At 44.3% G+C, this 15126-nt stretch overlaps 1 protein-coding gene across 1 annotated transcript in view; it reads right to left on the bottom strand.

Moving 5' to 3' along the window:
- The window catches only part of ULK2 (unc-51 like autophagy activating kinase 2), a 41049-nt gene extending 30642 nt beyond the window's left edge, over positions 1-10407 (bottom strand). Inside the window, exons 1-3 of the mRNA XM_054394404.1 lie at positions 10318-10407; positions 8939-9031; positions 7606-7647 (exon numbers count right to left, since the gene is read on the bottom strand). Of these exons, the coding sequence (XP_054250379.1) occupies positions 7606-7647; positions 8939-9031; positions 10318-10407 (225 nt within the window). The remainder of the gene's footprint in view (positions 1-7605; positions 7648-8938; positions 9032-10317) is intronic.
- Positions 10408-15126: the final 4719 nt, after the last annotated feature.

Consider the following 15126-nt stretch of genomic DNA (forward strand, 5'->3'; position numbering starts at 1 on the left):
TTACAGCAATGCACTTGAGGTTCTTTCCAGCTCAGAACATCAAGCACGTCACAGATTTGTTTACATTTGGAAATGAGCTTCAAAGAAAGCACATTTCTAGGAATGTTACTCAAGTCTCTTGGGAATGGAAGGCAACCTCCAACCAATATAGAATATTAAAGCAGCAGATGATCACATTTCAGGAAGTCCCAATTGTTCAGTGTTTCTTCAACAGTTGTGGCTAACATGAATGGTAATTTGCAACCCTATAAACCTAAATCCATACATAAGAAGGAAAAAAAAAGGTAATTACTTGCTTTGTAAATTACTAAAAATACATAATGATAAATGTTTCTTTCTACATTGTTCTTTTAAATACCATCATCCAAGGCAGAATCTCCCTTTCTTTCAGGAACCCCAAGGATGCCAAATAGCAACTCCGAAATCCCAGTGTATTTTGAAGTTTCTGCTAGCTGAGGATCACTTCACTTAAAGGACAACCGTGACGTGTGCTAAAAAGCATGGAAGCTGTCTGCTCTCCGGTGACAAGAAAGAAGCTCAGCTAGTGGATTTCCACCCCAACATAGCAATCCCATGAATCAGAAATAGATGTTCCACAGCGTCACTGCCTCCACTACACAACACACTGTACAAAAACAGCAGCTTATGGCAGTATGTAATGCTCAGCTCATGACAGGCTTTTATTCATCACAGAACTAAGAGAATGTGTTTTCTGGATTCCCTTGGAAACAAAGTCCTTTCAAATGAAACTGCTCTCTTCAGAAACATGGAGCTGATGATTTGTCCCGTTGTGTTAGCCCTCACCTGTTGAAATTCATTTGTTCCTACAGACTATACTAGATTTCCCTCAAAGAGCATTGCTCATCATTTTATTTTGACTGATATTCTGGATTTAAAATAATCAAACAAGTCACTGGGCTAAAGTCCTAGTAAAAAGTAGAACGTGTTTCCTTACTGTAGCTTGGATAATCCTTTTTTATTAAACCAGCTGAGCAGATTAGAGGTGTCACAAAGAGACTTTCCCAGACTGGTCAACATTTCTGTCTAATTCATATTGCAGAAGTAATGTTTTGCACAGTTCTGGTACCAAGCTCCCCAGCTGCATCCCATCACAACTTGAACTCATAACAAAACATGTTTCAATACCCTACCAATGCAAGCTTTAGCTCGAAAATGCTGAACTTGTTCATCCCTTCGCAGTTGCTCAAATTTTGTGTTAGAATCCTTGGCCAGCTTGACTGGGAACGTGATCTCCACTGGGGGAGAAAACACAAGCCAGTTCTGCAGACACATTCCCTTCTAAATGATTTTGCTGAAAAACAAAGCTATGCCCAGCATCATTCCCTAGAGCTGTGATTTCTGTTGACTTGCTAAGCAGAGCAAAGTGCTCAAAAATGAAAAGATTAGTAAACCTGCATGTTGAAGATCTAACATTCAGGATTAAAGCTGACCTAGCAAGTTATTTTAAACTGCTTCTTGAAACAGGTAACAAAGCTTTCAAAAAATTTACATGCATTTACAGGTCGTAAAATTATTGCAGCTGGAGTTGTTCTGACCTACACTTCTACCTAGAAAAATAATCATGCAAAAAGAAGTGCATGTAGTGTTGCAATACTTACAGAACGGTTTTGCCCAGCATGCCTTGATTTGTTGCTTAAAGTTTTCTTGAGAAAAGCCTACTCGAGCTTCTTATTCTGAATTTAGGTTTTATTTGTGAGTTGAGAGTAAAAGGTAGGAAAGGTTAATAGGAGACAACTTTATAATTCTGAGAGCTAATGGATAAACTTAATTGAAAGGGATTAAGAGGCAACATATTTGCCCAAACTTTTTGTGTTTTAATCCCAGACTTCCAACAGTTGTCTCAGGGGATGTGAAGTTCCAACCTAAATCACAAGCTCAGTGCAGCAGTTCCATTTAAAAGACATTAATTGAAAAAGAAGTCAAAACATCCATGGTTCCTTCTAACACCTGTTGCTAGAACTTGAGCATGCTGGCAGAAACACTCCCTACATTTCTCTTCAGTTAGGCAGCCCTCCTGCAGAATCAGCTGAAAGTCTGCAAGGAGCTCTTAGTGAGCTGCCAAAGCAGAAACCGTGGCAAATAAAGAGTTAATCTGGTTTTGCTCCAAGTCTGTAGATTCTGCTTAGCTGCAGTTTGTGATTGGAGTCCCAAGAGCAGGAATAGTTAACCTGACAGCTTGTGCACTGTTATCTGAGTATTTCTGAGACATTAATTTGTGCTATATTTAATACTACATTTTTAGCAAAGAATACACTTTTTTTTTTTAATATTAAATACACTTGGCAAAAGTTCTAATGATTTTGTGCAAAAGGACTGGTCCAGATCTTTTTAAGAGTGTTTCTCACTGTGTTGCAGATACTTTTGTTTTGTTTGCAAGTGCACCACAGCAGCAGCTTCTAACATGTTCGGCTCCTATCACTTAAAGGACCGAACATTTTGTTAGTTCTGATTAAATGTTAAGTCTCAGAGTAAATGTCACTTGACGTGTGCCTCTAGGATTCAAAGAGCGTGCACACTGCCAATTATTCACATAAAAGAGCAATCAGCCATGGAGAAATGTACCACAATAGCTGTATCACTCATTTTCTGTTCTGTGAAATGCTGTACTTAACTAATATATATGGGAGGTGGTAAAGGAGCCTGGCCTGCTGCACAGCATGAAGCAAAGGCAGAGCTGTTCACAGCACACCAAACATTTAATGTGCTCACATGCGACAAGATTTATGAACCAGTTCTAAGTAGAAATTATTGCATCTGGGCACAGCAGGTAAGCCAAAGGCTATGTAGTAACTCCAACTCTTTGGTTCTGTGGGCCAAGACAACTTCTAACTGCTTGTCCCTAACCTTCAACACCTACACTGGCATCATTCCCTGCAGCCCAGTATTGTCATAACCAACCTTCCAGTTAGCATCAGCTGCCAGAGAGTATTTCCAAACCTCTACTACTTCTACAGGGCAGGATTTTTCTTTTTGTGTGAAAACTTGTCGGAACAGCATGTTTTCTTATGACTATTTCTACACACAGTGAGGATGGATATTGACAAACACAGAAGTCTTAATCAAGGAGTTGAGGGAAAAAAACCCCACAGATATTGAGACATCCTCATTCAAAAGACAACAGTTCAACAGCCATGATAGGGGTATGGAGGCAATCAAAGCTGTGAAACACCAGGGTCAAGAGCACTCTCACCAAAACGCTTGAAGCAAATGCCTCAAGAAGCATATGCAACACTACCAGACCAACTTGAGTCCTTGGATAAATCAAACAGCAATACTTCATTCCCACTGGTAAAACAGCAGCTATGCATAAACATGGCTCCTTCCATAAGCATCCCTGCTAAGACCTCAGGGCACTTGTCTATTAGCAAAGGCTGAGGAGTAGGTACCAGGACACTGGCTTTGTTCCCGCTTGCTCTCACTGCTTTCAAGGACAGCAAAAGCAGCTGCAGTTACTTTGTCTGCTATCTACCAACAAGCTAAGACAAGAAACAATTTATGTTCAGATACTGTTTCTCCAGTAACACACTAGAAATTAGTTCTCCCTAAACTCCTGTTCAAACAGCCAGCTCCAGACTCCATCCAGTGAAGACATTAATTCATTCTTCTCTAACGCTATCTCCAAGATACATTACAGGCTTTCACTCCGACGGCTGACGTTCTAAAGAGGTTTTGAATTAAATTATTTGCTAAAACAGGCACTGTCTGGCACTGTGCAAGGGATTAGTTCTACCCAGCACACACTTGCGATCATGAACTGCACAAAACTGTAAATTCATGTCCTAAATATAGCACATTCCAACTAACTTAACTGGTATCTTCATGCTTCAGTATAATACTTTACCCAAGGACCTCAAAGTACTTTATGCTGGTGAATTAGAGGTTATTTTAGATTCCTTCTGCTTTTGAGAAACAGTGTGCTCCACTTCCCCAATTAACAGCATCCAAGACTGATCTTCTTTTGCAGATGAATGACATCCCACAGCACCACCATGGGAAAAGAGCTGCAATCCTAAACTGCTTTAGAGATTGAGTTGAGAGTTTTTTTTATTCTTGAATGAAAAGAATACCAAATGCTTGCTCAAGACACAAAGAATTCCTAAACAGGTTACATCTTGCTAACCATCTCTTATATTCTGGGTGTTTTAAAGTATTGTGCCTCATGAAAAACTTCATTTCATATGCAGAGGCGAGCTGCATGTTTATTTTTCAGAGCCCTACTGCTGCAAAACATTTGCCTCTCACAGACGGAGGGCTCATATTTAAGTACCTTCACAAATGCACTCAGTCTCAGAACCTCTGATCTCTACACTCAGGGGCATGCAGACCCCCAGCCTTCAGATATGGCACAAACACCACGGGTATATTCTGCTTACATAAAATGCTTAACTGCAGATCAAACCTGCCAGAGCTGCATGTAACCACCTTACAGAAATCGAGGGCAATTATCGCGCTGGCACCAGAACAAAAGATTTAGCTGCCGACCAGCACACACAGAACATTAACAGCACAATTCCTTCGGGTGTGTCTCCAGATGAATGGGCAGTTCTAGCAACTGAAGCCAGTGGACCCTGCACATAACTGAGTAACAGATCAAAATGGTGTTCAGAGGAGCTGAAGCAACAGCCACTTAGAAGGTTTGTAGTTGTTCAGACACTACCAGCAGAATGGCTCACGAGTTCTCCTTGGATCTAATTAAAAACTTAATGGTGTATCTACTGACTTGTGCCACTGGTCACAGATCATGCAACAGGAACACAAGCATAAATAAACAGAGATGAAAGAGAAGGGATCTAACTGTCTCCTTTGAGAACAATTCCAAATGAAGCCTTTTGCAATATGTAAAATAACAATTACCCTTTCATTCTCAGACTTAAAAGATATATGCTAAATCACTATGCAGGAATATGGCTTTAAAGTGCTGCCATTAAGTGCAAATAAGTTCATGTGATATTATGAGATGTAAAAATATTTATTCTTCATTGCAGTTAACTTCCACTGTTTCCACTTAGTTTTGCCATTACATTGCACACCACCCTTTCCATGTGAAAGCTCTGTACAACAATCAGTTCGTGGATTATTCAGTTAAACTGTCTGCCAAATGGTGCATCTGAAACATAAGCATTTTCTTATTTCCAACTAAGGTTAAGAAAAACTTCAGACCAACGGAACTATAAAAATAAAACAGACTCCCAGTCACACTGAGAGCATCCTACTGTGACACAGACTCCACTGGCTCCAGCACTGAGGGAAAAATAGCTTCTGTAATTTCAAAATTGCTTGAAATTCTGAAGTCTTATCTGCTGTACCGTATCGCTGTGCTCATAATACTACAGCAAAAAAGGGCAGTACATGCTAGAACACGAAATGCTCAAGAAAATTAGTAGGTGGAACAGCCTACTAGACACGTGAATGCCTTGCATAGTGTTCATTCTTGCTGGCTTATAAATTAATGCAATCATACAAGTTAATGATGTATAATATTTCACAAACATAGCCCTGTGCAAAAAGGAAAGAGCTTATTTGTGCAAGTGTCACATTCTTTAGACTGTGTTTTGCCAAGCAGCTTCTTCTGCAGAAGAAGCATCATTCTGCCAAGCTTGGTTTGCCATGAATGTATCTGAAATATATCCACAGTATAAGACCCAGGTTTTCCCTTCTCTTTGCTTTAACTGTTCATTTAAATGCAATAGTCTGTGACAAGCAGCAATAGCCCCTTCTCAAATGGAGAGCACAGAAGTGATTACTCAAGAAGTCCTGTCCCTCTAAGGGCACTCACTCCTGTGGTAGAACAGAAAAGCATAAAAGTCAGGTTTTAAATAGCCTTTTGGGAAAGTAACCACAGGCAAGCATACAGCTCTGTCCTCTTCCCTTGTGGATGTTCTGTACATAAACACAAGCAAGAGCCTCTCTGAGGCTTAGCAGACACACAAAGTCATCAAAATACATCGAAAGTCATCAAAATTCAAATCTAGAACTTAGCAAAGCTTAGTACGTGGTCTTCACATATGAAGAACTGTAAATGTGTATACCTATGTATACCTGAAATTCAGCTGCTAACTCACGCCAACGCCCTCAGCAAACAATTCCAGTTTCTTTTAAGATGTCTGGATATACTAAATTTAGGATGCCAAGAGATTATTGCCACTTAGCAATACTCAGAAAATATCGGGGCTCTTCAAGAAGCACTGGAGACTACACTTTCCCTCTCAGAGCAGCAAGTGTGATTCAAATGCAGAGTTCTGAAGTTAAGATCCAGGAGGGAAAAGAGTCAACACATCCAAACAGGAAGTTTTGATGTGCAGTCTGTTACTACATGAACGTCATCACTTTGTACCAAAAGTCAACAGAAGTTAGTCCATGTCCTGTGGCATTGCAATAAAACCTGAGCCTGCCTAGTGTGCATCTTTGCGAACAGAGATTTCTATAGCTACAGAGATACACATCTACAGAGCAGCTGAAAACCTTTTAGGATGCAAATATGTAAAGACAGAAAACATTGGAGAATGTCAAAATGTCTATTTTGTGTTGCCTTAACTAGGCAATGCCCCAAGGGTGGTTCTTGATAATTTTTTCATAACTCTAACTCTGTATTTAAGATAAGAACTGAGCCCAGGAGATAAATGTATAGTCCTTACCCAGGCAGAACAAATGGCTGTGTAACCTACATCATGTCATGTTTAGCTTTACTCAACACTTTGTATCCTTGGGATACAAAAAGGATGCTTCCTACTAAAGCAGAACACAGTACCCCAGATAGAGTAGAAAATTAATTCCTTCCCCTTATCAGGCAGAATCCTGGGAATAGAAAGAGGAAGACAGCTTGAAGCAATGTAATGCTTACTTCTCCTACTTGAAAAGATCCAAATGTCTGCTTAGCTTTTATGCTACCCTTTTGAACGCAGGCAATGTGTGATCATGCTCTTCTGCTTCCTTCAGTTCTCCCTCACTGTGACACAGGGCTATACAACACATTTCTTTGCTACAGAGATCTCAAAGATGTTGCTCATTTTGTGCTTTATGTTGACTTAATGTCACTTGCTTCATCCATTCAGATCAACTCCTACTCATAGATTTTTCCTTCCGGTGTATTCAGTTGTTATCCATGAACACCCACTTTCCAGTTAAATTATAGGGCCAAGGGAAAAAGGAGAATTCAGAACAGTTCCTGTCAGTAACAGAACTCTTGAGTCCAGCCAGCTAACGCTTATTCTCTGGAGACAGGATCAAACAACACAAACAGTCTCTGCAGAGGTTCTCAGGCTGGCACTTGCCTCTGCTGCCTGGAAGTAAACCATATTCCTCACAGCTTTCTATCACTGTCATGCATCCTGATTATTATCTTAGAATCATTAAAGCTGGAGAAGACCTCTGATATCATCAAGCTCAAGTCTTAGAAAAAGCCAACACAAAATCAGTGCAGTGTGTTGAAGATGAGAGAACTCCCCTGCCACTGGATTACTTTTTCTTATTATAGAAACAAAATAAATGGCCACTCAAAGGTTCCTACTCAGGATACCTGTGAATGCACATTGCATTTCCATTAATAAATTTTAATGAAGAAAAAGGCATTAAAAAGTATTTTACCTGGACATCATAGAGAGCTACAATGTTCTCATGCTGAAGCTCCTGTAAAACAAAATACTTGTATTATGGAAACAGCCTATTATTATTGTCATGTGACAGTTAATATGCTAAGTGATAATCAGAGTCACATTCACAAAGAAAGGTAGCATCTTTTTGACCATCTGATGGAATTTGGAGGAAATCCCAGCTATCTAGACAATATTTACAGGAACAGGAAATTAGGCAATATCTTCAGAGGTCATAAAAACATTTGGTTTCAGAACTTGTATGTCTTGTTACAGAAAGCACTACAGCACAAGACCCTTAGTGAGTACTGGAAACTGGCTACGTTTCATTTTGTAGTCTCACACTATTTCTTGCTTAGCAGAGCAACCAACTACACTAGAGAAGCAAGGACCTGTGTTTTGGCTAGAAGAGACCTTGCAGATCATCAAATCCAACAAGTTCAAGTCAACCTTGTAGTTTCACAATAAAAAGGAAACAAATCAAATAGCAAATAAAATTCACAGAGCAGCTCCAATAAACCATCTGTCTTTGCTAAGTACTTGCAGCAAACGAACACATCCAACATTACAATTTCTGGTATATAATAAATATACCAGAATCTAGTATGTACATATTTGTATATAAAATAACGATCTATCTCAAGAAGCTTGGCAACATGGAAAGAAGGCAGCACTTATTACTACTGCAAAGCTATGTGAAATGAGATGAGTTGAAGATGAGAGCAAAGAACACTATGAGATCATTCAAGGAGATGTGTCCATAAAACAGCACTGAAAACCTAAGTGATGCTCTGCTTTATTTCCTTCGTTAGAGCCACACTAGACATTTTAAGTCAATTAACACAACTCAGAAGTAGGAAGACTGCTGCAGGAATCAAATTTAGCATGCTGATTTCAGCTTTCAAAACATCTTTGAGCAAAAAAGATGAAGGAAGATCAAAGGCTGACATTTCACCCTGAGCTATGACTTTCCTTGTGTGCACTACTTGGGAGAGGTGCCACATGAGCTGTCCTGAAGGACAAAGTTTTTTCTGTATGCAATAAGCAAAGCTCAGAGATTGGTTCTACAATAATTTTCTAACTACAAAAGCATGCCCATCACTTGTTCTGAGACCACTTCCAGAATTAAAAAAGTATCTTTTCCTTTTTTTTTTTTCCTCCTTCCTTCCCTTGATCTTTTTAGTTCTGGATTTTTCCTGCAACTAACAACAAAACAGAAGGCAGAACAGCAATTACTGTGACAATACCCATGACCTAGAGTGAACTAGGTCAAAAGTCTTTTCCTTTCCAAGCAAAGCAGCTTTAAAAATCACTGCAAATCAACATACCTTTAAGATTTTTATTTCTTTTCCAAGTAGGATTTGTGACTTTGACAAGTTCTTTTTGTTAATGCTCTTTATGGCTACTTCCCAATCAGTTTTCTGGAAACAAACAAACAAAACAGTTTTGTTAGCTTTAGATTTGGAGGGTTTTATCTATTAACAAGCAGCTACTAAAGCACTGGAGAAAAGGTTGCAAGATCACCCCTACTCTACCCACCAGAGATTGCTACATCACATGACACCATTAAGAACTATTTCATTCCACAATAGCTTAGGCAGCTATTAAAACCCAGCTGCAGCTACACTGCATTTTCATGGATTCCAAGGCATTTAAAAAACAAAAGCAGTAATCATATCCCATTTGGTTTTTGGTAGTAGTGCTACATAGCTGCTTTTTAGTTCTCCCGAAGGGATGGAGTTACTTTTACCCTCCTTTAAAGACTTCCCATTTTCAGCTTTCTTACTATTTCCATCTGAAAACTGCACAAGAAAACATCTGGATTTTTAAGGAAACTTATGTATTTTCTGTCGATATGTTATCTAAAAATAAGCTGCCTCTTTATTTGTAAGGTGAGACCATCTCCATAGGCCTTTAAAAGTTCCTGTTTTCCTGTCTCCGTTATTTTTTTTAACCCCCAAATCACTGCACTGTGCCTCTCCAAATTGTAAGTACTGCCCTAATGCTCCAAGATGATGAATTTGAGGAGTTTATTTCTGGAAAGCAGAGCACTTCAGGCACTACCACCAGAATAAACTCTCACAGCATCATAACCTAACTATGAATATCAGGGGTGATGAGCGAGCCACGCCAGGAAACCAGACACCTCAGAATTCAAGAAATCTTCAGCCAATCCCAAAGGAAACAATTTTCCATTAGATCCTTCGTTATCCAGCGAGATAAACATGACCCTCCTGACAAACAAAGGGCTCAGCCTCCCATACAGCTGCAACTCTTCGCTCGCCCTTATATTAGGGAGCTACCAAGCAGCAGGGAGGGGAGGTGGGAACGCAGAGAGGTTGCTGGCTCTTCAGGGGAGGGAAAAGGGAAAAAAAAAAAGGCAGGGTTTATGGAGGCCCCAAGCCGGCTGCTCGGCTTTGGGGCTGCAGCAGCCACAGGCCGGGGCTGCCCAGGACGCAGGCCCAGCCTCGGGCCCCGTCCTCGCCGCCCCCACCCCGGTAACTCAACCCTCCCCTCACCTTTCCTTCTTTCTTTTTTCTCCCCAAACACCCAAATCACAACATTACTCCGCAGAGGTGACTCCCCCCACCCCAGCTGTCATCCACCGGGAGGGGCTCCTGACGGCCGCGGTCCCGCGGAGCGACCCCTGCCCCGGCCCGGGGTTGTGTAACCAGCCCTGCTCAGGCTGAAGCCCATCGCTGTTTACCTTGCGGTGGCGACCTTTGAAGACCACAGCAAAGGCTCCGTGTCCTATCAGGTCCTTCTTGCTGTACTCAAAGTCCCCCACCACCTCCATCATCCCTCAGCGGGGCATGAAGCCCCCGGGAGCGAGGGGGGAAAAACAAAGGGGCTCTTCCTCCAGCCGAGGCAGCTACAGCCGCCTCACGGCGACCGGCGGCGGGGTGGGAGCCCGCCCCTCTCCTGGCTGCCCCCGGCGGCGGGGGCAGCTCCTCTCATACCGCGGGGGCAGCCGCAGACCCCCGGGCCGGCGGGGCTGCTGCAGGGCGTCTCCGAGGCGAGGGGCTCCGTCTGGCATGGGGAGGGCACGGCGGGGAAAAGAAGCGGCGGAGGGGGGGTCGTCTCTTAGGGGCTGGGTGTGAGGGGACAGCGAGGCATCGGCGCCAGGACGAGGGGCCTTCTCAGCAGGGAAAGGGGCCCCGTGCCCTGCCGCTGCCCGCCCCCATGGCTCTGCCACTGCAGGGGCTGCTGGCACCGCGACTCCCTTCAGGGACCGAGCCCCCCAGCATCCAGCAAGGCGGAAGGGAGACGAAGCCCGCGGCTCCGGGGGTGTTGTCGCTGCCGCACCCCCCGCGAGAGGAGAGGAAGCTGTGAGGCTGCAAGCGGGGGTCTCTCAGGCCACCGCCGCCACCACCACCTCCTCCTAAGCTCCCACCGCTCCGCCACCGCCTCCCAGGCGATCCGTACACGACCAGTCCCAGCTCCGACTGCCCAGACCTCCGCGCCACCCTACGCATTTTATAGGCCGTATCGCGCAGGCCCCAGTACTCGGCTGCTTCCGCCGGCGGCCAAAGAGTGCCTCACCCCGTTTAACCCGGTGGGAGCGTCCTTCCGCCGCCATCTCCACAGGAGCGCGCTTTGGTCCGGGTTTGCTGCCCGCTCTTCGCAGCTTCGCCGAGCTCCCCTCGGGGGTCCGCCGCCGCCGCCTCTCTGCCGGCGGCTCGGCCTAGGTCCCCTCAGGCTCTGCCATAGCTCCTGGGGTCGGTCCTTGGGATCCCTGCGGGGAGGGCAGGACGACCCAGGTGCTGGGGCACATCTCGCCCCTGCCCTCACCTCAAAGGCGCCAAACTCGGCACTCGTGCCCGGCTATCGCTTTCAACACTTAAGCTGTTTCTTGGCCACTTCAGGCCCAAATGCCCATGAGAACAACGCTGAGGGAACAAAAATAGAAATGGGGAGATTCAGATTGGATGCTAGGGAGAAATTCTTCCCCATGAGGGTGGTGAGATACTGGCACAGGTTGCCCAGGGAGGTGGTAGAAGCCTCATCCCTGGAGGTTTTCAAGGCCAGGCTGGATGTGGCTCTGAGCAACCTGCCCTAGTGTGAGGTGTCCCTGCTCATGGCAGGGGGGTTGGGACTAGATGATCCTTGAGGTCACTTCCAACCCTGATAATTCTATGAGGGGCTACCAGTAGAGGAGGGAAGGACAGACTTGTCCCACAAACCAGCTGCCCTCAGCATGGATCAAGGCAGGGCAAGTGCCAGGGCATTGGGCAGCAGGCAGAGGCAGGAGGGAAGGCAGGTATAGGATTAATCATCCTGCCCTGCCTTGCTGCCAGGGTGGTCATACTGCTTACCCAGCACCTCTGGGTCATGCAATGTCCCTGCTCCACTACCGAACAAGATTCTACTCTAACATCAGGAACTTAAACAAATGAAGAAGCAGTGGAGGAACAAGCACACAAAATGCTGGAAGCCAAAGACACTTCAAGTTGCTTCTCTCTTTGTGAGGAGAACAACAGCTGTAATTTACAGCCTCTGCCCCTCAGCACTGCTAGATCAGCCTAGGGTTGTTTACAGCAACACGTACAAATGTTAAGAAAAAAAATCAGCCACCACACACCAGTCACATGGAGCCTTTGACCTTCACCTCCAGATCTATATAACTGTACTCCTTTCCTTTGCTTCCTATTCCTCACTCCTTTCTTCCCTGTCCTTTCTATCCGTGTTCTCCATCACACCACCTCCACATCCTGGAGCTGGGTGAGGCTTCCCCAATATCTCCATCTGCCCCAGACCCTCTGGGCACTCTGATGCCACAGCAGCAGTGAAGTCACAGCTGACACTTGGGATGAGGAAGGACAGAGCTCCAGAGCTGTACTGTGCCTTCTCATGTGATACAGGGTCTTGCTTTCAGCACTGCTTGATCAAAATAGAGACTAAGCAGAGATTTACGTAGTTAGTCCTCTCCCTGTTCTTCACTTATCTCCCTTCGCTTTCTGGCATTCAAAACCAAGCGTTACTGGAGCTGCATGCCATGTCAAAACTTCCACTGCTAGTCATCTCCAGAGACAGCACACTTAGATTAGGAAAATATTCAGCAGGTGATTCTTAAGGGTATTCTGACAGCTTTATGAAGGACATTTTAAGCTCTAGACATTACATGGAGACATCAGGGGAATTTGAATCTGTTTTGTGCCAAAGAGAGCCACAGGGCTTTAAAACCCCTGACGACTTGAATCCCCTTTTTTTCCCCTGGAGTTCTGACCTCTCATCCAAAATCCATTCATGGCACTACTCTAACAAACCAAACTGAGAAAGCAAAGCTGACCAAGTAATTTCAGCAGCTTAGAACACCCCCGTGGAAAGAATAAATGAGATGTAAAAATATTCCAAGCTAATCATAAATTAACGTGTTGATAGTAACAGAGATGTGTTCTAGAATGCCCCTTTAAAGCCAAGAAAAAGCCTACAAGTCTCAAATGTGTTAAATACTCTGATTCAGAAGATAATTTCCCTCAGATCTGGCTGTTTATTGCCATCCACGTTCTCACACTCAGTACTAAGCCTCTCGGTATCAGGATGTAAGCTCACCCCAGAGTCAATGTTCCCAGCTACATTTTACGGGAGCTAAAAAAAAAAAATAAGAAAAAAAAAAGGACAATCCCAAAAGATGCCTTTTGATCAGAGAAAGTCACTTCAGGAATTTCTAGGACACCCATTCTGCATTACACTTCAAAACCAAGACTTGTTTCCCTACGGTAGCAGCAGTCTGATGTCCTTTTGTCCTCGTAATGGGGCTGGAGCCCTCCAGCAGGTTTGTTTCTGCACAGCAAGGACAAAACAGCCAGGAGCAGCGGCGAGGTTTGACCAGAATAACTAAACACACTGCTGTCGCACTGGGATTCAAACGGGATCTGAAGGGCTGAGGTCTGAAAAACTGCTCCATGAAGGACTGAGGGATTTGTATGCAGGTCACTCATTTGAGCGGGGTCCTTGATTAGCGTCTGGCAGATTCTAGGTGTCAATATTTCCAGCAGGCTACAATAAACCTATTTACAAACAACACCTTCACTTGCTTTGACAGCTGTGCAGTCAGAGACAGAATGGACTGAATTCACCTGCCTTTCCCAAAGGGAGCCTCACTTCTAGAGATGTTGGGAGAGCAATGTGGGATAACCCCACAGGGCTAATGCTGCTCCTCCCTTGCCCAGGGAGTACACAGAGACATTCACCATTTAGTGCTGACAGACAGCAGCAGCCCTGCAGCACTTGGAGGGATGCATTGCTCTGCTCTGCTAAGCCACATGGCAGGATAATGACACTCCCAGTGTGCTCAAAACCCATGGCTGGGCAGGAAGCACCAGTACCATGTCTAATTGGCCATGAGGATCCTTCAAAAGCACAGAGTTCTGTGTCCCAAGTTTGTTTATTTTCAGCACCATACTATGCAAGAGCTGAAGTCCACTGACAGACCCCCAGCCACCACAGCGCAGCATGGACCACTGGTTTACAAGGTCAGTGTGAAGGAAACTGGAGTAACAGCACTGGAGAGGATTTTGGGGTTGCCTCCCAGCTACATTACATTGGTTCAGCAAAATTGGTCCCTCAGATTTGAGCCAGGATTCATGATCACAAAAGCAACAGACTAGGAAGGAATTAGCACCTTCCAGGTTGCTTGTCTGAGTGCACAGGAGAAGCTGCTTTCATCTGGTAGCAGCTCCCCAGCACATGGACATCACTGTTCTGAGTTTCCGTAACACCTTTCATCCTCAAAAAGTGCTGATGGTCTTCACAGCAAACCCTTTCCTGTCATCCATATCACCAAAATGCAGCCCTTTCTGAGGTAGAAACATCACCTGACAGTGCCTGGGTCCATCCAAAGAAGAGCAGAGAGAATGCTTTTCCTAATGTTCATGCAGAGCAATGATTCAAATTTTCTTCCTGTTTGTCAAAAGATTTTTCTTGTCTTTCTCCCCAGGCTATAAACATGCACATGGAAGTTAAATTACTGATCTGGGAAAACAATGAAGAGATCAGCTGAATCAAGCAGAACATGAATGCCTGCCTCCAAGGACCCAGGACAGGAGAGCTGAATGCATGTGCCACTTGGCCAGGCCAGCCCTCCCACACAGGTGAGCAGAACACAGCCTGGAGATCAGTTTTCATAAGGATGCTAAGGACTCACTTATCTAAAGCAACCCCCAAAGGCAGGAGTCTGGCACCATCCTGCTTATCTCAGTGCTATCCCAGACAATCTGCTTCACTCTAGGTGTTCTTACCATGTTCTTCTCTCCTTCCTTCCCTCCTCCATCCATCATACTCAGGGATTTGTTAGACAGGTAAACCTTTCTCAGAGGGCTGGCACACTTTCTAGTCCTTATCATCACTGCCCTCCCATTGGGGATTGGTAATATTAATGGTGGCATCAGCTGAGCTATCAGAGCTTTCAAAGGAGAAAGTAGCAGAGGGCTTTGCAGGACAAACACGTTCTGGATATGCTTAAGATCATTCTTCTACTGTCAGTGAAAAGTAACGCCCTTGTGGTACACATCCC

This window comes from Indicator indicator, chromosome 30, assembly GCF_027791375.1.
Source record: "Indicator indicator isolate 239-I01 chromosome 30, UM_Iind_1.1, whole genome shotgun sequence".
Classification (NCBI taxonomy): domain Eukaryota; kingdom Metazoa; phylum Chordata; class Aves; order Piciformes; family Indicatoridae; genus Indicator; species Indicator indicator.